Raw genomic sequence first — 24,149 nt, forward strand, 5'->3', positions numbered from 1 at the left:
CCCAATGCCTGCCGGCCAGCCTTACGCACTCTTTCTCTCTTTCTTTCTCTCCCTCTTTCTCTGTCTCCATTTGCCTCTCACCTATCTCCTTTCATTCCCTCTCTCCTCTTCACCCGGACCATGGGTTGTATACTGCTGACCTCCCAAATGAGTTCAAAATATACCCAGTGCATTTCTTTATCCACTTTTTATATAAATGAAGCAGTCACTCAGGAATCACTCTCCTATTTTCGCTTGATAATGGTTTCTGCCTCCCTCTCTCTCTCACTGACGGATTTCAATGGCCGCTTTTGGTTTATTCTACGAATAATGGGCGAAGAAACTGTCATTTTTCGTTAAGAAAAGCATAATCGCGCTAGTACCCAGTACTTCCAATACTCCCTTGAAAGCATTGCTGGAAAGTTGTCGTTGTGCTAATTTCATTTCATTTTTAGTTCCTCAAGTAGCCCACTGGGGGGTATTACATAAGAGGTGGATTCAGAATAAAAGAAAACATTTCAACACAATTATTTCAGCAACACGGGTGATTTGTAACATTTACTATGGAGGATGATGGGCTGGTGGTTGAAACAATGGAGCAGGCAAGGTCGTTCCAATCCTTGGCTGCGCGGGAAAAAAAAAGAGGCGGAAAAAGTGGCAGTTCTGTAATCGTAAATAGCCCGTGTCAATTCCGACACGAAGCAGCCGCAAAATGAGACAATGCTGAAAATTTGTAATCCTGCTATCAAACTGATGTTTCTTCTAGTCATCGCTTCAGTATGCGATGCACTTTACAGTATCGCTATGATCAAGATTGGTGCAGCTTGCACCACTGGTGCAAGGCGGGAGCATCAGCGGAGCTGGGGGTCCACTTAGCTTCTTCCGGCTTTGATAAGCTTTGCTAGGTTTTTCTAAGAGCAATGGAACGAAACATGGCAGGTCCAGCATTTAGGGACAAGTGGAGAGCGGAGTTGGTGTTAACGACATATTAGTATAAATTAAGAAGAAATGGGCAGGGAATGTAATGCGAAGGCAACATAACCGTTGGTCATTAAGGGCAACAGAGTGGATCCCTAGAGAACGCAAGCGTTGCAGGAGGCGGAAGAAAGTTAGATGCGCAGATGAGATCAAGAAGTTCGCGGGGATAAACTGGTTACAGGTAGCACAGAACCGGGGTAATTGGAGAATATTGGGAGAGGCCTTTGCCCTGCAGTGGGCGTAGACAGGCTGGTGGTGATGATGAGGATGATGGTGATGATTATGATGATGGTATCTTTTTCTAGGCGTTGGTAAGTTTTTGTTAGTTTTTGCGGTGTTCTTACTAAGTTATTCTGAGTGTTGAGAGGTGAGGACACGTTTAGGCGGATATTACAAGGACGTTTCGGTCGGTTCCCCACAGTGAGATCGGATCCCAGGGGAAAAGAAGCAAGGTCGACCTGCAGCTCCACTGTGTCTCGGCCTTGCGCCAGTTTACCTGGCTTCATGCCGCGCGTTCCAAGAGTAGAGCTGAGTCCGGCTGCGAGTCCGGCTCTCTACGCTGCTGGAAGATGGGCCCGACTTGAGTCGAGCCCTGGTGCGAGGTTAGGCCTCGAGGCTAGCGCCTTCCCTCAGCTTTTAGATGACGTTCGCTGCTTTCGCGCCCTCCCTCGTCGCCAGTAGGAACCACGTGCGTCTTTTTTCCAGTTTTTTTTTCTGACGCCACCAAACCACGGCTCATGCTTAAAAAAGCGCCGCAGTAGAAAACGCATCTTTTACCAACCAGTTTTATCTGATGTCGCCTCATTTTATTTTTAATTCCCGCGTAACATCAAACTAAATAACTGAAATCGCAAATCTTTAATTGGAAAACATTTAGATAAGCGTCGTTTAACGCACCATTTTGCGTTCCCTAAGTTCTAAAGCGCTGGACCCAGATGGTTGACGCTCACGAAGTTCCTTTGGCTCCCTTTGTCCTCTTTAGGCAGACGCTTTCCTCAACGTTTCGTTTTTAACTGTCAAAACGCACTTATGTAAAAATTTTATGTAAGTCCAAACTTTTCAAAAATGCGGCAGATAGAAGACGGCATAGATCGAACCAGCACAAATACATAGCTGCACCGGCATTAGGCGCGTGCGCTAACTTCCAAGCCCCGAGATCTCATTACCAGACCATAGAAAGAGAGATGGGGAGGAAAAGGGGAGATGGCGGGGGAGAATAGCCTTGTGCCGTTAAAGCAGGACTCGGGTTGCTCGTTAGCGCAGTGATTCTTTTTTCTCGTGCTGCATTCACTGCTGGCGAATTCTCGTACTCTGAGCCCATTTGGAATGCATAGGTACTCATCCGAGGCATAGACACTGTCATCGAAAATATCGAGGGAAAAGGTTTGGATGATGGTAATACGTGAGCCGATTCTCTTTTCGCGCGAGTAGAAGCGGAGATGTTGTTTTTACACGTGGCGCTGCCAAGATGTCTATCGACGGCAGTGTAGGAGGGGACTCTTGGCAGCATTGGTGAATTAATCGCTGCATAAAAAGCGAGCGAGGTAAATGGTACCGCACATGTCTAGCCAGCTGAGTCAGAGTCACAATTACGCTTCCTACTTTGAGACCCATTTCAATAAGGAAAGTATCGAATTCTAGTTTTGACACTGTATAGCTTCAACAGTTCAGAAGAAGCGCGAAAATCAAATAAACGGCTTCATGGAAACGTAAATTAGCGCTAACAATTTTGCTCAACGTGCGATATCACGAGGTTTCACACCCGTATCTTCGAACCAACGAAGGTTTTCAGGAAGTTACTGCTGTTTTTGTTCCGCCATTTCTCTTAAAATTGTGCTTCAAAATACATGGCTAAATTTGTAAAACAGGTTGCACCGGAACGCCAAAGCTAGGAGCATCAGGCTGAAGGATGAACGGCTTGATTTTGTAACTACAGGAATGTCAGCTCAATAGCGCACAGCTGTGTGTGGAAGACTGCGCATCCAGTCGTAGCTGGGTTACCCTGAAATTCGCTATTTGAGCGCCACGAGGATAAATTGCTTGAGTCATGACTCAATTCAGTTGTGAGCTTGAATTCTCGTATCATCTGCGTATATAAAGGTGTTACTATAAGTATAGATTTTGGCGCATATTCCTAATTTGTATTAGAAATAATATCTGACCCTATGTAGAACTGCGCAAAACCTTTATTTGCACTTCGAAGTTGTTAAGGTGAATCATTGATTTTTACGATCTGGGATTGATTTATTAGGAGGCTGTGTATTAGGGATAAGGCGCGGCCGTGATTTTTGTTATCAGTTCTTTCCAAAGTTAATCATTATTGGGGGGACTTAAATGTTTTAGCATAAATGGTAAAGGCTACTCAAAAAGTATTGCCTGCTTAATTTTGGCTTTTTTTAGTACCAATAAGAGATATTAGAAATAGCTCAGTAGAATAAACTGGACGTAAGACATACTCAAGCGGTGTTTGTCTTAAATTTATTGAGATACAAGCCGTAAGCACAGCATGGACCTCAGCCGCGATTCTTGTCTCTTGGAGTCCGGCGGAAATAGTTGTTATCCCAAAACCTGGCAAAAATCGGTCAGCAGACCTTATTTCTCTCCACCGGTCGACGGCTCTTAACTGGATGGTTTCTAAGCTGATGAGCGCATGCTAGCCACATGACTTACCTGGTGGCTTGCTCCATATTCCTCGTATCATCCTGGCCAAATTAGATTCCGACCACAACTCGGGGTTGAAAACGGAGTACAGCACTTTTCTTGTATGGTTCTGATGGGAGGATGCTCTCGCCGTATTGGAATTGTCCTCACAATGAATATAATGGGCTTACGGAAATGCGAGCTGCGAAACGACTGCTTAGATCCTCGAGTAGATTAAACTCCCTGCAGTTGCGCCTTCCCATACGTGAGCGCCTGTCTTAGGCCCCCGACCTTCTCTGTCGCTTTACCGGGAAGCTACCAGACTCTTCACTTCCTTCCCATCGTGGTGTCCCACAGGGCGCTGTGTTTGCACCGGTATTGTTCAATATCGCCTTTCTTCCGCCAGCTTGGCGGTTGGGAGCGATACCGGGCATGTATTGCTTCATGCATGCGGACGACATTACCGTGTGCTATGCACCCTGACATCTCTTCTCTACACTCCACCCCCTAACCCCCAAGAAAAGAAAGTGGTTGTTCCCTCTTTCATAAGAGCCGGCAAAACACAAAAGGGAAAGGTGCCTTCACAGGAGCAGTTGAATTTTTATTGTACATCGATATGAAATTGCACATCGCTATTTGTATTTCGTCGGTATGGCACCATTATACGCATCAACGTTAGACTATGGATTGCAGCGCCGGGCATTGCGTAAATCCGAATGAAACCACAGGCTCTCGCAAACCGTCCGTGCAAACGAAACAAAAGGAGTTGTTGTCAGCGAATCGTTTTGGTGAACACACGATCCACTGCAGCGAAAGCAGCAGTGGACCATATTCAGTGGACCAGCAGCGCGATATTCGCAATTCGGCGTCGACCTCACACCGTGGTCGTTGCCCTGCGCGTACCCCGTACACGTAGGTGCTGACATCAAGGCGCCAACTGTCGGCGCTCATTAGCGTCATGGTTCACTACTTGTCTTCGGCTCTCCTAGACGGCAGCACCATCTGAAGGGATGGATATAAGGCGCGTTTGTTGCCCTGTTTAAGGGAATGTTCGCAGCGCAGTCCGCTGGGCGCTTAGTACCTCCCGTTGGGATGAAAGAGTTCGTGGTTCTAATCCCGGCACAGCCGCGTGAAAAGACGTTTTTGTTGCGATGTCATTTCCGTGACGGATATGACGTCAGTCAGATCTTGGTGGACCCCGCGATGAAACACATTCGTGTTGAAAGACGCTACATACGGCGAGAAGCGAGCGATTCCCGGTGCGCCCCAATAGGGCTTGAACTATAGGAAGAAAACAACGTCGTATATGACTGTGGGTAACAATTTAGAACTGGCCTGTCTGGTTGGTCATTATTCAACAAGTAGTCTCAGCTGTTCTTGTTCTGAGAGTCGGTGTACCCCGCCTGGGTCCGCGGGTTCTATTGGTGAGTAGAGCAAAAAAGCGTGCTGCAGGGACAATGCACCTGATACGTTAAAATGCGATAGAGGGTGGCGGGTCGGGCTCTAGCATTGCTCGCCTTCTTGTTCTGTCAGTGTTGCAACACCAACTCGTGTGCCCGGCTCAATTCCAGCACAAACCGCCCAAACGAAAACCTTCATCTTCGAGGACGGACAGCCTATGTTCGTGCAAAAAGCATGCATGTTTACGTCTAACTTCGGAACGCTGCTATCGTCTACGAGATGAAAATACTTGCCATGTTTAACGCAAGCTCAATAAAAAATGAGCGTCAGCTGAAGCGGGAGCTGCCGTCTTATACCGAACTTTCCGGACAAAAAAAAGATGGCCCTCCTTTTGCAATAAAAACATGCTGAATGGAGAGACAGCGTTTTAATAACAGTGGGGTCTGCAAGACTAAGCTTCGCATCCGGTAAAGTAGCTTTAAACTTTAAAACCAGAAAGAATAAAGCAACTCTCCAATGTTAAGCCGAGGCTGTCGGCACGGCAGGAAGCTATCTACTTTTTGTTGTCTGCTAAGAGTGTCGTCCGCTAGCTTCCAGACTGGAGCGAGCTCGGCGCCAGACCGTTTACGTCCAGAAGGTTCTGGCCGACCACGGGGAGACCGAGATCGCTTGACCAGAGATATTCAAGACAATCTGGTGCCGCCGGAAGTGACGTATTGAGATGCCCGAGAAAAAAAATAAATGACTGGCTCTCGCCTCTGTCTTCCCGCGGGTAACTCCGGGCATCCAGAATTGTAACATTCAACAAGCGCATTACCTTTCAGGGCGAGAGACTTGGGTCTCCGTGTTTATAACTTATGCGTTGTGAGGCGCAGAAAATGGGTGAACAGAGAAAGTTGAAGTTGCGCTAGCGAGAGATGGCGAACGAAAGAATTGCGGGAGTCGGTAAGTTTGAGCCGGGAATCACTACGCCACTAAATGTGAAAGAAGAAGAATAAAGTAAATTTAGAAGTAACGTTCTTCTTACAGATTTCTAAAATGCCCCCGATACGCACTTGAGAAGGGCGAGCGGCGAAACGAAATATCGCAGCCCTGGGCAAGAAAATGTTTGGATTCTTAGCCTTCCTTATGCCTTCATATCATCATCATCATTATCATCACAATCATCATCCTACCTACGCCCATTGCAGGACAAAGGCCTTTCCCATTAATATCCAATTACCCCGGTCCTGTGCTAACTGCGACCAATTTATCCCCGCCAACTTGGCTGTGGCAGCGGTGGCGAAAGAGTTAGAGCACCCGACTCTCGTGCAGAAGGACCATGGTTTGAATCCCGGTGCCCGACAATTCCCACCGGATTAAAAAAAAATCCGCGTATTGATGGAATTGCAGAATGGGGCTTGGGGTGCGGCCGGACCCCGGCGACTATTGCCGGTAACGCACTCCCGCACCGGAGCAGGATTGGCCAGCCTGGTGTAGTAACGGCTCCAACCTACCATGAATACGCCAATGAGCCTTCCTGTATCACGTCGTAATTTTTTTTTAAGTTGCACTTCATAAGCGACCCCAAACCATCCACCGCAAGCGGCGGCGGCGGCGTCGGCGGCGTCCGCAGTGCTCCTCTATATTTAAAGAAGAAACAGCATCCGGCGCCAGGTTTCGATCCGAGGACTTTGCGGGCCGCAGCCCGACGCTCTACCGAATAAGCCACGGACGCGACGCTGATATTGTCAGTAACGCGCCTTATATCTTTAACGCATTCAAACTACGTCGTCAGCGGCGTGCGTTGGCGACTCAGCGGCGTTATAGCGGCTTGATAACTGCGTGGTGTACACGTGATACTACAAACCCGATGGAAGAGATGGAAGAGAAGGCGGCGAGGCGGTGGCTGCGGGGGCCGAGCGCAAGCGCCGCAAGCGGGCCGACAACCGTGCATTCGCACTTTCACATTCTCCCCCTCGGGGAAATGAGGGGGAATTTTTTTTTGTGGATCTGTAGTGGACGCTGAACTCCATGGCAGGTAGGCTTGAAGTTGAGTAACCGTATAGTAGCAGCAAATATGAATTTCGCGATGCAGAAACGAAACCGAAACTGTTGCTAACTGTTTGAATGGTCCTGTAGTAAGTGGAACTACAACAAAACTTAGAACAACATGCACAAAGGCAATAAGACTGCCTAAAATTGTGAAGTAATTTTGCAAACAGGCACTGCAGTGCCTGTTTGCAAAGTTACTTCACGAAATATCAAGCATGCTTGAAATTTTCAGCCGATTTCAGGGATTATTACTGTCTGACTGCAAACCTGACAATTAAAAATTATCTTTTGAATCTCCATTCATGCTCTGATAACACAAACCAAACGCTGATGCAGATTTAGTACGAGCAGCATGCCTTGTGGGGTAGCAGTGACACGCGATGACCACGCCCCTCTTCTGCACCCACGTGATGCGTGTCGAAAATTGCACTTTTGTTGCAAAATGAAAACAAAACTGTTTTTGAAATGGCATTTTCTGATATAAGTCCAAATAGCTTTACTTGTTCCAGGAACGCTATGAAAAGGGGCTTTCAAGATATCATTTAAATTGAATGATTTTGAATAGCCACGGTAAAGTGAAAAGCACATTATCAGCATATAGAGAGCACTTCTTATTGCTCAGCATTGCTCAGCATGCGGAGACGTGCTTAGTTTTATAAAATGGCGCAGTTTAAGGACAGAGTATTAGCAGTATGATTTTCAGTCTTTTTTGGTACCCTCCAACCATTTTCGACCATTGTCAACATTTCCTATACGCGAGTCATTTCTTACCATAGTGTCAGCAGTACGACTTAAAGGATTTTTTTGCCCAAGCTGATTTGTCCTACCAAAAATACCGCGTGAAAGAAATTCCGGGAATGGCGCCAGCGTAATTGATGAGGGTGGCATATCGCATGAATGTCCCAGATGTTTCCGAGTGCCCTCTGAGGTTGAAAGCCCGAGAGGTCATTGCCGACCAATGCAAAAAGGAGTGGAAACGACATCTGGGAGGGAAAAAAAGCAAGAGAACGTATATAACTGAACCAGGGCTACGTCTACAGCTTGCGGGGGCTGCACGCAAGCTGAAGTTGAAGTTGATTTTTATTCGCACCAAGTAAATACATGATGCTGGAGGTCCGCAGAAAAGCCGACTAGATGTCAGCTTGTCGAAGCCGCAGACCCCCCCCCCCCCCCCCCCCCCCTTTCCCCTACTGGCCGCTTGAACAGCATTTGGAAACGTTGTCCGAAAATCAAACAATATTGTTCGTTACAGTAATCCGGTTTGTAGGAAATCATTAAAATGCAGTGACCCAGGAACATCATTAAAATACAGCATAATTGTCATTAAATACAATAGAAAATCACTAAAATACAGTGACTCGGGGAAAACAACCACAGAAAGTGTGGGCTCGATGATTGCGATAAAAAGAGCGTTAAACACAACGGAAAGACATATTTGCCGCTTTCCTCAGTGGCAACCTAAGAACATAAAATGCAAGGAACCTCTACAAGGAGAAAAAAAAACAATCAAGCACACATCAAAATACACCACCAAACAATATTCTCAGGAGGAGATGAAGAAATTGCGCAGATTCCTAAAGGTAATACCTTCTAATGCTGTGTTTCTAGAAAGAAATGTGTTGAGCATTCTTGGTAGTCGGTTTTCGAGAATTTGTTATCCGTAAAATGTCCTGTATGTCAAAACGCTCCAATGTTCTGTGTGTCGCGTGTTGTACACAATATCATTTGGTTTTAGTTTTGCAAGGTGTTTAAGGAAAGATCGGCCCATTTTTACTTCTTGTTTATAAACTCTTCACAGACGGTAGTCGAATATTGTGGTTACCGGCAATACATTGTATTTTTCGAATAAAGGTTGTGTGTGGTGATGGAAAGAAATGTTTTCGAGCATTCTAATGGCCTTTTTCTGTAGCCGGTGAATTTTTTGCAAGTTTTCCTGGGTAGTTGTTCCCCAGACCAAATTGCAATAGTTTAATCTTGAAGAAACAATGTGTTATATATGAGCAATATAATTTTAGGCGGTAGAATATGTTTATGGTGGTATAGAAGGCCAAATATTTGAGACAATTTTTTTGCGAATAATGTTACGTGCTCATCCCAGGATAAATGTTCATGAAATATGACTCCGAGTGTTTTTACTGACGGTACTATCTCCACTTTGACAGAGTTTAAAGAAATAATATTGTGAATTATTACCGGCTTATTTCTGGCACGGAACAATATTGCTTTCGTGTTTGGACCGCTAATCTTTAAACTATTTTGCTCTGTCCATGATTCTAGTTTCCGCAAAGTTGAGTTTGCATTTACAATAATTTTATGCGCTGTTTTATCATGAAAGAATAAACTCGTGCCATCGGCATAGATGATAAACTTAGCGCATGATGACACGCCAATAATATCGTTTACGTAGATATTAAAAAGAAAGGGTCCCAGTAGGCTGCCCTGCGGTACCCCACTTTTTACTCCACAAGGTTCTGACGAAAAGCCATCCAAGGCTACGATTTGATAGGATCTTTGAGGTAAGATTTAATGAAAGAGGCTGGCACACCACGTATAGCGTAGCGCTCTAGCTTCCGTACTAGCAAATTGTGGTTGATATGGTCGAATGCTTTTGTTAAATCAATAAATAGACCGAGTACCATGTTTCCTCGGTCTAATTGAGACAAGATATATTCTTTTTGATCTATAAGCGCAAGGTCCGTTCCAAGGCCCTGACGAAAGCCATATTGACAATCCACTATGATGGTATGTTTTTGGTCGAATCTAGTCAAGCGTTTTAGAAAAAGTTTTTCAAGTGATTTTGAGAGTACTGGAAGTATGGAAACTGGTCGGTAATTTCCCATATCATTTTTGTCTCCTTTTTTATGAAGCACTGTCACCCGAGCGGTCTGCAGTTTTGAAGGAAAAACACCTTGGCTAATAGACAAATTAAATATGTGAGCAAGGTATGGTGTCAAAAAAGAGATAACGTATTTTAAGTGCTTTACTTGTATGTCATCAATATCAAGCGCGCTGCTATTGTTGAGCCCTGACACTGCGTCACTTACTTCACGGTAGCTTATAGGATCAAGAAATATGGAGCTATCTATGTACCGAAAGTTTTCAAGGTCGTTTTGTACATTCCCACTTTGTACAACGTCAATAACATAGCGGTTGAAAGCATCGGCAAGCGGCTTTCCTGAAAGCCGCTTGCTGTTTTGATTAATGGTGTGAGTAGTGTCTTGGGACCCGCCGCGGTGGCTCAGTGGCTAAGGCGTTGCGCTACTGAGCACGAGGTCGCGGGTTCGATTCCCGGCCGCGGCGGCTGCTTTTCTGATGGAGGCGAAAAGCAAAAACTCCCGTGTGTACGAGATTTCGGCGCACGTTAAACATCCCCAGGTGGTCAAAATTAATCCGGAGCCTCCACTACGGCGCGCCTCATCGCCTGCGTTGCGTCGGCGCGTTAAACCCTACAATCAATCAATCAAATCAATCGAGTAGTGTCTTGGGGAATATTCCGTTTTAATAGAGAATTTAATTTTTTCTCCATTGTTGCCGTATTTCCAAGCGCTGGAGTGAACATGTTAATGTAATAGTCACGTTGAGCTTTTTTTAAACCCTTATCTAAATGGTTCCGAAAAAATTTGAATTGCTTTAACAAAACTGGATTTCTTGTTTTATAAATTCGTTGTACAATACATTTTTCTTTCGTATTCTCGCGCCAAGCTCAGAATTAATCTAGGGCTTTGGAATCTTTCGTTTCTGTTTCGCGAGCACAAAAGGAAAACATGCGGTTAAATAGGTTTGAGGATTTTCATGAATTCGTCGTACGCCCTGTTTGCATCACTTTTTCTAAGTACACTCTCCCAAACTGCACTCCAAATTTTTTCGCTGAATAGAGGAAGATTTTTTTCATTTATGCATTGAAATGGATGTGTTCGTTGATGTTTTTGAGTGGCATATTTTTTAACGAGTATACAAATATCGGCAAGTGATCACTGATTTTCGCTGCAATTACCCCACTTCTTAATTTGTCGGAACTTATGTTCGTTATGAAAAGATCGATCAATGACGATGAAGTTGGCGTTATTCTAGTAGGAAGGTTGATCACATTTGAAAGACCACTGGAGGTTAACAGCACATCTAATTTGGTTTGTATGGAATTGTGGCCTATCATATTTATATTCAAATCGCCACCTAAAATGACGTCAAACCTATTTCTACGTAGAACATCCGGGAATAACTCAAGAAAATAGAGAAAAGGTGGTATCATCCCGCTCGGTGGTCGATAGCAGACAGCAATATTATACCATCTACTTTAACACAGAGGAATTCACAGTCGTTTTTGACTGCACAAATTTGTTCTATCAATTCGCAATTGAAACTTTGTTTTACTAAAATACAAAAACCGCCACCACGACTGCATGTGCGATTCATATAGAATGTCTTGTAACACGGAAGACGGAAACATTTGAATAATCGGTAACCACGTTTCGCTTAACATTATCACATCAAAGTCATGCCCTAATTGCTGGAACAATGAAGTTAGGTTACACTCCTTACTTGTAATAGATTGCACATTCAGATGAAAACATTTGAAGGATTTCAAATGTGTCCTCCCAAAAGTAGTTTCAAAGTCATGGGGCAAAATATACGATTCAAGAGGTTTATTTGGCATGTTCATTCATTTTGCTTAGCTAAGTTATGACACCAGCTTGCTTAAGCCACCAACACACGTGACAACTGCAACTTTGTCTCGGTCAGCCTTCCTTACAAGCACTCGTCCGTTGTTGTGCCACACATACTTAAAATGTGCCTCTTTCGCCCAGTTTTTCGCCTCGAAAAGCAGAGCACGGGTTCTTCGTGTCAAGTTTTCTAGTATGAATGGGCTGTCATCGGAGCGAACAAGCTTCTTTCGGTTTTGCCACCAGTTCTCTCGATCTGCAAGCTTGGCAAAGCAGCAGATAATGCCCGGTATGTTATCTCGCCTCGCTGGTAGGCGGTGAATTGTGACTACATCATCCTTCGAAAGGGGCGGAACCTCGAGTTTCTGCGATAGCGCATTTATTTTAGCCAGCAAGTCCTCATTTTTTGTCAATTCCAATCCATGAAATTCTAGGTTCTGTTGTCGGCTCCTCCACTCTAGATTGTCAACTACAGATTCACCCGGCAGGAGGCGGCGCTCCTCCGACAACTCCAAGTGGGAGCGACGTGGACCCCGGTGTGGGCCGTGCATGTCACGCTCGAACGATACATCACGGACCAGTGTGCGGTGTGCGGGGCCGCGAGGGCGACCATGACCCACATGATGTGGGAGTGCAACGACGCGGAAGCGGAAACGAACATTCTACCGCCCCATCTCGCGCGTCCGGTGCGCGAGACGGACAAGGACGCACAGAAAGCCGCCGCGCAGTTTGCGCTGGCGGCGATCACACGCCAGCAGTCGCGGCCGGCACCCCCCTCCTAGCGAGGGAGTGAGAGCCACCGTGACCTTTTAGCCGGCAAATAAAGATGTTGTTTCCACCCCCCCCCCCCCCTCAAGTTTAGCGATTTCTTTATCTCGAGTTTTAAGTTTGTTTAGCCTGCGATGCATGTCTTTGACGGCCCGTTCATTTTGCTCTGTACGGGCCAGGAATTCATCATATTGCTCACTCATGAACTGCAGCGAATCCTCAATGTTTTCGACCGTTGCTTTCACTTTCAGTACCTGATCTAGCTTTTCATTAATGGTTTTGAGCCATATTCTTATATCTTGCATGTCAGAATCGCTGCTCAACTGTTGAACTGGTTGTGAGCGCATTTTTGCACCTCGGCACGTCGCACAGCGCCAAGCTTTGCAGTAGACTTCGCCCTTTGCTTTGACAGTCTCTACTGAAATACCAGCACACTTGCCAATGTGGTATCTGCAGTCGCATTCACTACATGCAATAGACACATCACACTCAGTGAATGCTTCTTAGCATTTCTGACACACCACGTTAGAAGACATAGTCACACTTTGGCAGCAACAGCAGCAGTGAAACAAATTTGAATACAGTTGTAAGGTCAAGATAAACACCAACCTGCAAAGATTACGCAGCGAGGCTCAGAAACATTGTCGGTGCTCCTGCTGCCGCTGCTGCCAATGTGACAACCGGAGTGCGCACTTATAGCACGCACACTCAACAACAGCGCCCGCTGATGTAGCGGCGATGTCCCGGTCCAGATTGGGCCCGCAGATATGGATCCCGATGACCGGCGATACCCTGGCCGTAGTGGTTTCCTGCTGCGACGGCGCGTCACGGCACAGTGGCGTTTCTTTAATCTGCAAAGATTACGCAGCGAGGCTCAGGAACATTGTCGGTGCTCCTGCTGCCGCTGCTGCCAAAGTTGAATGAACTTGCCCCTTTCGCCATGAAAAATGTCGTTGCTGAAAATATTAAAGGGACCCTCTAACACTATTTTCAACTCTTCTTGAAATCTTAAATGCTTGCACAACGTAGTACCCCCAATACACCCAGTACTTGGATTAGGGGGTCGCAAAGTACCTCAGCCAAAGTTACTGCTCTACGCCTATCAAATCAGCTGAAAACACGCTCAAAAGATTTTTCTCTTTTTTCCAGCCTTGGGGTTCTTCGACACCTGGAATTACTTCACTAAGGCCATGTAGCGGCTGTTGGCTGGTTTTCCTTCAGTTGCAGCGATGAACGCTTTTTGATAGCAACTTAAAAAACGCCTCGAAAACAAACCAGAAACGGAAGGCATTTCTGGTACGACGAGCAAATAACGCAGTGCCGCTCTCTGCTGGCAAGAACTATAGCTTTCACAGTGGTTTCAGATGCGAAGGAAAGAGTGAAAGCGCTCATCGAAAGTGCTTCAGGGTCCCTTGAAGATTCCGGATCGATGAGACCCACCGCCATTTGAGCTGGTGAGAGAAAAGTCTGCAATTTCTTACTTGTGATTGCTATAGAAGCTTTTGCTCCATTGGCCGCACGCACTAATAATCCATTCACACCCCTGTTGGTCGCCGCTGTAAGCCGGACATACGCAGAAAGTCTTGCATTCGTGCTTCATAGAAGCGCAACTGCGCCACCTTGGATCACCTAGTTTCAACAATGCGTCCCTATTTGTGCCAACTGTTGTTGTAACACAGGGCAACCGATTAGCTGGGCAATATATTTCTCTGCAATAAAGAAACCCGCAAAGACATGAAAGTACTGCATAAGTTTTATTTTATATTCTAGAACTTACATGTAGGGAGAGGCACATTTTTAAAAGAACATGAATGGAGTACCGCGGTTGCACAAAAATAAAATGTCTTGTTAGCACAACAAGCAATATATAGTGCTCCTAATTTGTAGTCTGATGTAAACGTACCTTAGTTTGTTCTAGATCTTAATTGATGGTACACATTAAGGATACATAACTGTTTTGCAGAAAGCATTTGTTGACAGGATTAAGCTCTTTTCTATTCTCTAGCCAGAAAACATTTAAAGTGTTTTGTTTGTTGAACATTGTCTAAAATTGTAGGCAGCAAACGTTTTTACACATCATTTTCTTGAGCCTTCCAAACTCTACATTTTGTGTTTAAAGAAAGAAACATTTAGACCCTCAAACCACACTAAAATGTAAACATAATAAAAGAGAAACGTTCCCTCCTATTCATTCATAAAAAACAACGCACGTTATATATTCCTGGAGTGTTCGAGAGGACAGAATCTAGAGACCAGGACTAAACAAAGTCAGGCCTGCGAAGGACTCGTGATGTTCTTAGCGTTACCCTTTTCTGATGCTTAACGACGGTCGTATACCAGCCCAGCTTACAGCTCGGGATATCGAGTGCGCTAACTGCAACACGTCCGGCCCTGAATGAGCAGCGCGGGAAAACACTCCGTGACGAGGGTGTGTGTTTATAGGTTCGGTGCCTACCTTTACCGAAGTTCTCTGCGGGAAAGGGTCTCGGTGTCCAATAAATTACGGGCCACCACTTTCCTTTCCAAAAAACAATGTAGCCGACAGCACCGCCACTAAAGGGGCACCAATGAAGGTATTTCCTGCCCAGTCGCTCGCTCCTGCTGTGTTAGTGATCGATAAGCGTCACCCGACGCTGCCCAAGGTTGTTATAGCGTAGCCATAGGCGTAATTTCAGTTCCTTTTTTGTGTTTCTCGTTTCCTTTTTCATAGATGATTGTTCGCCTCTTTTTGTTGGTTTCACTTACTTTATTGAGCACTTCTTTTCTGCAAGCTTGCTTGCGAGGTTTTTCCTCGCTTTAGGGGGCCAGTTCTAAACTTACCCCTGCTCTTGAGTTTCAAAAACACTGGTTTTAATCAACAGCATTAAAACAATTCGTAAGAAGTTTCGCCCCTTATGCGGGTGGCATCGTCAGTAGCACACTCTACACCAGTGTTGCGTCGACCCTATTCAGGTAGCAAGAAAAGAAGTCATAGTGGCTAAGAACTTCACTTTGTGCAACCCCACAGGTTGAAATGCAGGAGCACGATAGTCGTATAAGATTTTATTTTCTTAAAAATGACTAATGAAGTCGTTTGTTGGTATAAGAGGTGGCGACAAGGCCAAGTCTTCAAGAGACCTTCCAATAACCCGAGAAATGGAGCTTGTTTTCTTGTACGAGTGCTTTTACGCTGCCCTTGTTTGCATCTTCATACTGTTTTTTTGTTTTTTTTTTATTGAAAAGCATGATGGGCATGACACAAGTTTTTAGTTTACCATTGACCATCGTAGCATCCAATTCAATTATCTGGCCAACTCCGGTAGCCTGAAGTTGAGCTGATGGAATGTTTTTTCTTGAGAAATATATGCTAATTAACCTTTCATTTCTTGCAGGTAGTTTTTGACCTTGTAGGTCGTATCCTAAGTTTTTCAACGGGCAAACAGTCAGACGCATGCGTTTACCAAAGCTTGACACATGAAGATTGACTCCCAGTGTCGCAGAATTCCCACTGGCTTGCATGCACAAAACAAGCGGTGGTTCATCTCCACAGTGCTTGACATGTCCCGTTAGGTTGGACCACGCTGGTACGATCGGGACCTGCGTTTCCTATTCGACTAGAAATGATGATTTCTCGCTCAGAATGTAACCTTTTTCGGTGTGGCAACTTGAATCACATACTTTCACGCCGTAACCAGACCAGGACATATGCGCTGATGTCAACCACTACAACTCCATAAATCTAGCCTCACATCTGGTGCAACTCCTCCCCCGAAAACGGGGAGAGAGCACTGTTCAGCTCGGTGCCTGAACACCAGCTATGGCTGGAGAAGAGGGCCCGAGAAGCCGTATGGTCTGAAGGGGCTCTGTAATAAGGAATACTGCTCCAGATCCGTTTAGTGCTCCTCCTAATCCTCACAGCCATGAACCTGCTGGACCACTTTCTGTGCAAAATTAGGAGCCTATGCTTCGGAATGTCACTTTTCAGCATAAAAACCTTGCAGAGAAGTATTTCTTAGACGCGCATCGCAGGAGACGCGCAGAATATAAGCTTTGCAGGCAACCTTAATCCTGGGTAGTCCGACCAGGAATCTGATTAGCGAGTTTTAGCCGACCGTTTTTACGCTCCGCTCCGCTCCGATAGCAAGCGGGAGTGCCATTGCGCATGCGTGGCGCGCCCTACGGCGAACGGCATTGGCTCCGGTTGCGTTGATCCTGCCGCCGATACCGGAGCGGACCGTTTAAAACGGTTAGGCAAAACGCTCTGTTATCGCACCTTTCCGAACGACAACAGGCATTTCGATGCGATGCACCCACTTAGTCGCGCCTCAGTAACAGGAAGCTGGAATGTGCGAGGAAAATGGCAGAAGAGCTGTATTAAAGCAGAGGCTCAAATGGTTACGTAGAAAAGATCATTCAAGGGAAGTTAGAGACTTTTTGGAACACTAGGATGTTTCCTTATATTCTCACAATAAGCTGAGATAAGCCGCCATAAAAAGTTTCAGTGAAGTTGAGTATGACTATGGGGTTGTAATTACTAACGCCTTACCGATGTTTTAGCATTCAGCTAAAAAAACATTCACCCAATTTTTTTTTATTTACACATTGCCGTACGGATTGTATATATGCATTACGTTTAAAACAAAGTGTATAAAGAACTTCTGCCCGCGGAATTCTCTAAACACCAAATGATTCAGTGTAGCTTCAGTTATGAGCACGGCAATTGTTCATTGATGGCATGGAGGGCTTCGTAATTATTCAGCTTTCGATAAGTGCCTTGTTTCAATGTCCTTGTTCAATGCACGTACGTTGTCTACGTAATTTTTGTAATGTACATAATCTACATAAGTTCGTCGTCCAGCAACCGCTGCACAACGTACTGTAGTATTCCTACGGTGTTCAATTTCAGATTTTCGAGTCATAAACAGAGCGTCATCATAGACATTTGCTTCTCTGTAGTACAAAACCCTGTTTACCCCAACACTGCTTCAAGGGTGTTTCCTCCTCCTAGCATCCTCCTCCGCTCCCCCACAAGAAAAGGAATAAGTTTCGCCGTTTCACGCAACGATTCACGTGAGCATACCGCTTCCACGCTGCCTAAAGCCCCTCACGGTGGTAAACGAGTGTTCATCGCACACCGAAGGCCAGGGCGATGCCGGAACGTGCACGTCAGCTTGCCTCCATTCGGGAATTCACGCCCGCTGAGCGGGGAGTGTCAGCGCTCTGCAAAGAGCTGTCGCCGCGCCCTAATCTGGTTAGGACACCGCCACTGCGGTCATGGTGGTTGGACCCTCCCAAAAAAAAGCGGGTTGTGTGCAGCCTTGCAGCTAATTATAGGTATTATTGGGTTAGCTGGCTGAGTTCTGGGAGAAAAAGTCCACCCTTCTAAGCGCAAAAGGCGAGTACGCTTTGGTCGAGAAAGAAGCAAGACAGAAGGGCCCCGAAACAGCTTTCTATATGAGCGTATTTTAAGCGTGCTAAACTGAGAAAGGGGTGATTGAACGGTGTGTTGTACAGTATGATGTCTTGTATAGCCTTTGAGGAAATTTGAGAGCATGGGTGCTGCAATTTTGTTTGGGAAGCAGCTTTTGCACAGGCGGAGGTATCAGGTGAGCGATTACCCGCAGCTTATTCTGTGAGCGACTGAAGCACTATCGGTCTAACGCATCCTTGTCCGCACTGAAAGGTGCCTTTCGGACATTTACGCCTCTTTCATATGCCTACTGTCGGCTGTGAAGAACCTGAACGAGGTTCACAGAACGGTCAGCGTTTTACATGGGAGTCCTTGCGGCTGTCAGTTTTTCTAGGGGCCTGTATGTTCGCGTTTGAAATGCTTAAACGTATTTTCACGCTGGGAGTTTGCTTTTGTAAGGTTTTCAAGTCATGTGCCCGCACAGGACCGCATACAATCGAGCTGAACGGCGGGTGGATATACCGGATGGATATGCTCGAACCGTGAATGTAAATTTTGCGCTTTGCACGTGTGCAATGGATATACCGAAACGACTAGCTTCTCACCTTGTCGTGATTCCGAGATTCAATGTAGGGGGGCGGGACCTTAAAGGGGCACTGACACAAAAATTTTGCATCTTGTTTTTTTTGTTGCGATAAGTAGCTAGTGACCTACTTATAACCTGTAGAAACCTCATTTGCTTCAGCGTGCGACGGTTGTTTAATTAGAGGCATTTTCAATGCGGCCAGTCGCAGTTTCGGTTTCAGCGAGTGCCGCGAAAGGATGGATTTTGTGGATTTTGTATGAACAAAGCTGACCACGTGACCGTCGGAGGGATATCACAGAGCAGAGCCACCGTAGCACTGTCGAATCCGCATCGACGGCAGTTTCTGCGAATGCCCCCACGTACTGATCTCGTGAGGCGCTTAATTAAAAAGCGACCGTGGATGTGACGCAGGCGCTGCGAGTGCAAATGCTACCGCGGCTAAAGAACGACGCGCGACGCTCGAGACGGTGGGTGGCAAGACGCGCGCTGGGAGCAGCCGGCCGGTCTGCCTACAGGTCCGCCTACAGATGTGTTCGGCTCAGCCCTGCGGCGGATATTCGAGTGCCGCTCTCGTAAGCGGTGCAGATGACAATTTTTAATGCAACCCGCCATCGCATCATTAACTCCTTTCTCATGTAAGCCACCATGGTCGGGACTTGGGGACAATTTCGTGCAGCGGTAACAAGCTGTCACTCGAGCTACCTGCGCCGGCCTGGGCCACTTCGCGGCCGTGGCCGCCGCCTGCACAGCGACCGTGCGGCTAGCTCAAGCTTTTCGTGCCTCCGGCGCGTTTTCGCATCCAATGGTAATAAACAGTAGTAGAAACAGAGTGCCTGGAATCGCTGTAGAATTTTGGTCGCGGCCAGCTGCCCGGTGAGCTGACGAAATCACGGCGCCTCCGCCGCCAACGATCGGGTCGTTCGTTCTCGAGAGCAGAAGCTCCGCCCTCCGGCCCTCCGATTGGAGCGGCGAGCCGGGCGAGCCGGCCGAAAACGCCGGTAGTGCGGAAGCGGCAAACACAAACTCGTGACGTGTTTGGATGTTGTTTATTTACAATTGCGCGTGGTCCTCTGCTGGCTGCTCGGTTGCGTTTCGCACACTTCAAAATTGATTTTAAATATGTTCTAGGCTGTATTCGCCGCTGATATTTTGCAGATGATGTATATGTGTTCCCACCAATCTATCTCCGAAGTTATCTCGTCTTCAAAATTTTGTGTCAGTGCCCCTTTAAAAATTTACAATATCAGGTGTCTCTGTCCAAAGCCACCCTCTGGAAGGCTCTGATACTTACCTTCCATGAGAACAGGATCAACAACGCCAATTCTCACGTAGCAACAGGCGTACGCGGCGACAAGTTCACTTCAGACAACGCAGGAACAGCCTCAATGGCCGCTTGAGTTGACTTGTCCTTTGTACATCAAAGAAGACGACCGTAGGTGCTCCACCAGTGCACTTATTCGCCGTGTTGGCCACACCTCCTTTGTTGAAGGTGAAGTGGTCATCGATGACGAGGTAGCGTTACGAAGTGCTACGGTCGGTGCGACCCTCACAGCAGCCGTCAGCAGCACGTGGCCAGAGGACCGACGTGCTTGCTCGTATTGTTTCACGCTAGAGATATTCGCTACCTTCCGCGGGCTTCCTTTGGTCTCCAGATAATCTGCAGGCCATGCCAACAACGTTGGAACTGTACCTATGCGTACAGCCGGAGTACTAATATGGCATATTTTTCCGTAACACTGAATTCGTCTTAATGTGGTTCCTGAGAACATTTCGTTTTCAGTTTATTGAGTATCACTTGCTTCGTAAAAAACACCGAAAGCAAGAAAACAAACGAGTTAGTGATTTATCCATAGTGTCGTAAAGGCAGAAAAATTTGCCTAATTTTGGAAACACGGTTCAATGTGCTCAAATTATGAGATCAAACTCAACTGCAGTTCCATAAGAAGTGAGCTGTACAAAGAGTATTCCTGTTTGCAAAGAAGTAAAAGTTATAGAGATGGAAGGCCCGAATTCACTGCCATCAAGCCCACGAAGTTCACAAAAACGCCAATCTAAACAAATATTTACTGGTATCGACACTAAAAACATTGAAGAAGGCTTTATTTCAATGAATTAGCCCTACGAAGTGCGTTTACCGTGGCACACTTCCAGGCGTCTAGTATTCTAAAGATCGACTTTTTGCCTGCCTAATATGAAGCCATAAAGTCTTAATTAATTCCTACATGACTACACAAGTCCAATATTGATTCTCTAAATTAAGGACGTGTTTGTGTGATAAAGCAGCTATATATCGATTTCGAGCCCTACTTTTGGTAGCAGCTCCCAGATGTTTCGAATCAGAGCAGCGAGTAATGAGCAAAACTTGCTTATTCACGGTCGCCCAAACATTTTACCCGCACCATTTCCCCTTTTTGCAAGTGGCGGGAGAGGAGACCTCGGCGGTACCCATTTTCTGGACGCCGATCTCAAGCAAGGGGTGTCCCATCGAGCAAAGCAGAAAGAGCAGGACTGGTGGACGAAGTCATTTGAGCCGTTGGAATGGTGGCGTGGGACGACGAAGCTCCATCAAGTGACTCGCTTACGCGCCTTCAATTTGCTTAAGTGGCATAGTCCGACATCCATATATAACAAATAAAAAGTACCAGGAGAGGGCAATTGAGCTTTATTTAGCGAATACTTTATTTCTGATGCTGTACACAGGCCGAATTCACCCGATACTTACCGACCTGCTTTTTCTGCATGGCTGCCTATATAGTTCCGAAGTTAAACGAGATAGACGTGGTAATGGCTGAGAACTCGCCTCAAATTGCTGCTATTGCCAATATCATTGGCCCCCACGTGATCGTCTTTTCCTTCACGCATTTCTCCGCTTGAGTGTGATTTTAAAAATTCATAAAAAATAGCACCGAATCTGCTAGCGTTGCTGCAAATGTGGAAATGCGATAGCTTTCTGCCAGCCCTGCCATTTAACTGCCTCGGCTGTCTCATCCACCCACCTCCCACGCTGCTCCGCTACTGTCTCGTTCGTCTCATTGGAGGTTTGCGGAGTTCAGTTTTCCCGCGTTCACATTGCTGGCGCACATTTTTTTTAGAGTGTTGGGGCTGAGCGCTCGACCCACAAGTGCGAGCCTCCGGTGCCAGCAGTGTTTTCATATTATTGTTTAAAACATTGCTTTCAATGAGCTTTACATAGTTTACTCATTCAAAAATTTAGCACAAATAAACTTGTAACCAAAAGAACACTGCTAATAACAGTTATTTATGGTCGTTCTTGTACAAATACCTTTACTATAATTCCTACTGAACAGTGTTGTAAAATATAGAGCACGTTTCCAGATTTACGAGATTGAAAGTGATTTGCCTAAACAAACTTGGCGCTCACGATTTCTTTCAATTTCGGCATGGTGGCGCAATCGAGGGACATACCGAGCGACAGACAAACCAAAACTTCCACGTTTGAGTGGCCCAAGAAAGACTACCGTCTTTAAAAACGGTAGTATTTCACCTGAAACGCAAAAATAAGTTTAGTTTCGTGCCCGTATGCAGCACTTGTATCAACTGGGAACCGAAAAGCTCGTTCTGCCAAAATGAAATCCAGCTGATGGAGCGCCGAATCCTCGGACTCCCGGTCGAATCGGCCTCTACGTAGTCCTCTTTCTCCGCGGCGCTCAGAAGGCGGAAGTCACGACTCCCGTAGCGGCCTTAGAGTGACGACCTTTTTCTCCGCTTAACGGCGAGTTTTGGCAGAGCACGAGCGGCACGGATAGCGCCGCAATCGGCTTTCATTTTCGTTGCTTCTTTTCACTTCCTGTTCGCAGTGTCCTGTACCAACCGCCTCTTTTTTAGGGACGAAGCACCTCAAGGCCGAGGCTTGTCTGTCCGGCGTCCGGCGTTCGTGCTCAATACACAGCACCACGTAAATCGAAACATCTGTGAACAAAAAGTTCGCAAAAGGTTAACCAGAACAAAATAAAAGGTTCACAAAATGTTAGAGAGAGAGAGAGAGAGAGAGAGAGAGAGCGTGAAAGAGAGAAAGAAAGAGAGAATGAGTGAGACAGAGAGAGAGAAAGAGAGGAAGAGAGAGAGGGAGGGGAGAGAGAGAGAGAGGGAGAGAGAGAGAGAGGTGAGAGAGAGACGCACAGCACCGTGTAAATCAAAACATCTGTGAACAAAAAGTTCGCAAAAGGTTAACCAGAACAAAATAAAAGGTTCCCAAAAGGTTAGAGAGAAAGAGAGAGAGAGAGGGTGCTCTTAGAGAGTCGTGCTGCGCATGCGCGAGGAGCATTGAATTGAATTTAGATTTGGATTTGGATTGAATTGTATGGGATTGGATTGAAATGGATTGGATTAGATTGGATTGGATTAAATTGAATTGCATTGTATTGGTTGGATTGGATTGGAAATCGTTTTAGCAGCAGTAATTACTCTCACGGGTGATTTACGGTAAGAAGGATCCCCAGTGCTTCGCCCACTCATCATGATTCACTTTGGAGATGCGTGAATTTTTTTATCATGATCGAGATAAGGACCCACCTCCGCGATATTAAAAGTTAGAGTACAGCGCATTCCTCTCTCTTCTCTCAGCAAGCTTATTTCCAAGTCCTTATCCTCAGACCCCTCACGAGGGGTGAAACTTTCAGACAAGACAATAAAAATCGTTTACTGGTTTTGGAAAGCTCTCAAGACCTAGAACGGAAGTCTACACGACAACGGTCAGAAATATGGGTACCGTAGCGGGAAAGATGCAGTGGTGCATTGTTACCTTCGTTCAAAGTACAGCCGGATTTTGTTCTTTTTGTGAGCCTCTATAATTCGCAATAAACGAATTACATTGCATGTCATCGTAAGGAATAACAACCAGCTGTGGGTGCAGCAATTCTACAGCACGTAAGAGGCCCCTTGCATCACTTTTTAACATTTTTTTGAAAATGGTAGGTGAACGCGTCTGATCGTTAAGTTGGGTGCCACTTAATACCCGATCAAGATATTGCTCCGCTATGCACCACAGACTAAATATAAATTAACTAAAAAATGTTTGTTTATTTTTGTGTCAGAAACTGATTTTTGAAAAATGTGGAAGGAAATATGAGCAAACACGTACTGCTACGGCACAGCAGATCGCTTTCGCAAGTGTTCGACTCCCATCAGAAAATACCAAAAGTACGAAGTAATGTATATAAATCAATGAATTCGAAACCCTTCACAGATACGAGGGAAGGTTGGAACACCTTTAAACGGAGAAGGGCTAGAAGCAGAGTGGAATATATTTCTTATTCACAATTTCGCAAGCCAAGTGAAACATCGTTTATGTGCCACGAAAAACAGCTGAGAGACACCTTCACGGTTTTTATGGAGACTAGATTCAGCTACGAAGTCCTCGGTATCCCCAATAGAGAGCGGGAATGCTTGATTGGGTCGCCACAGAATGCTTCCTTACCTGGCCTCAGCATACCTGTTGTGGCGATTTTCATCATCAAAGCTGTTCATTCTTGTAGTTCCCCTGTCGAACATTTCCAGGGAAAAAATCCAAGAAGAAATACTAAGAGCACATGAACGGCGCCTCGTGAGGAGCACCCGGCGTCGTCCAGGCTTACGCGTAGGCTTGCTTCACGTGAAGAGCTCGCAGAAAAATACAAAAAAAAAATACCGAGTGCAGTTGAACGTGCGCCTCATGAGGAGTTCCTGGCGACGGCCCGCCTGACCTTCGAGGACA

General features: G+C 45.9%; 1 protein-coding gene across 1 annotated transcript in view; it reads right to left on the reverse strand.

Annotated features, from left to right (window-relative positions):
• Nucleotides 1-11,710: 11,710 nt before the first annotated feature.
• LOC144154838 (uncharacterized) overlaps nt 11,711-24,149 on the reverse strand; it is a 32,719-nt gene continuing 20,280 nt past the window's right edge. Inside the window, exons 3-4 of the mRNA XM_077685930.1 lie at nt 12,544-12,963; nt 11,711-12,168 (exon numbers count right to left, since the gene is read on the reverse strand). Of these exons, the coding sequence (XP_077542056.1) occupies nt 11,711-12,168; nt 12,544-12,963 (878 nt within the window). The remainder of the gene's footprint in view (nt 12,169-12,543; nt 12,964-24,149) is intronic.

Source organism: Haemaphysalis longicornis, unplaced genomic scaffold (genome assembly GCF_048455015.1).
Source record: "Haemaphysalis longicornis isolate Haplotype H1 unplaced genomic scaffold, Haemaphysalis longicornis Haplotype H1 scaffold_99, whole genome shotgun sequence".
NCBI classification, from domain to species: Eukaryota; Metazoa; Arthropoda; class Arachnida; order Ixodida; family Ixodidae; genus Haemaphysalis; species Haemaphysalis longicornis.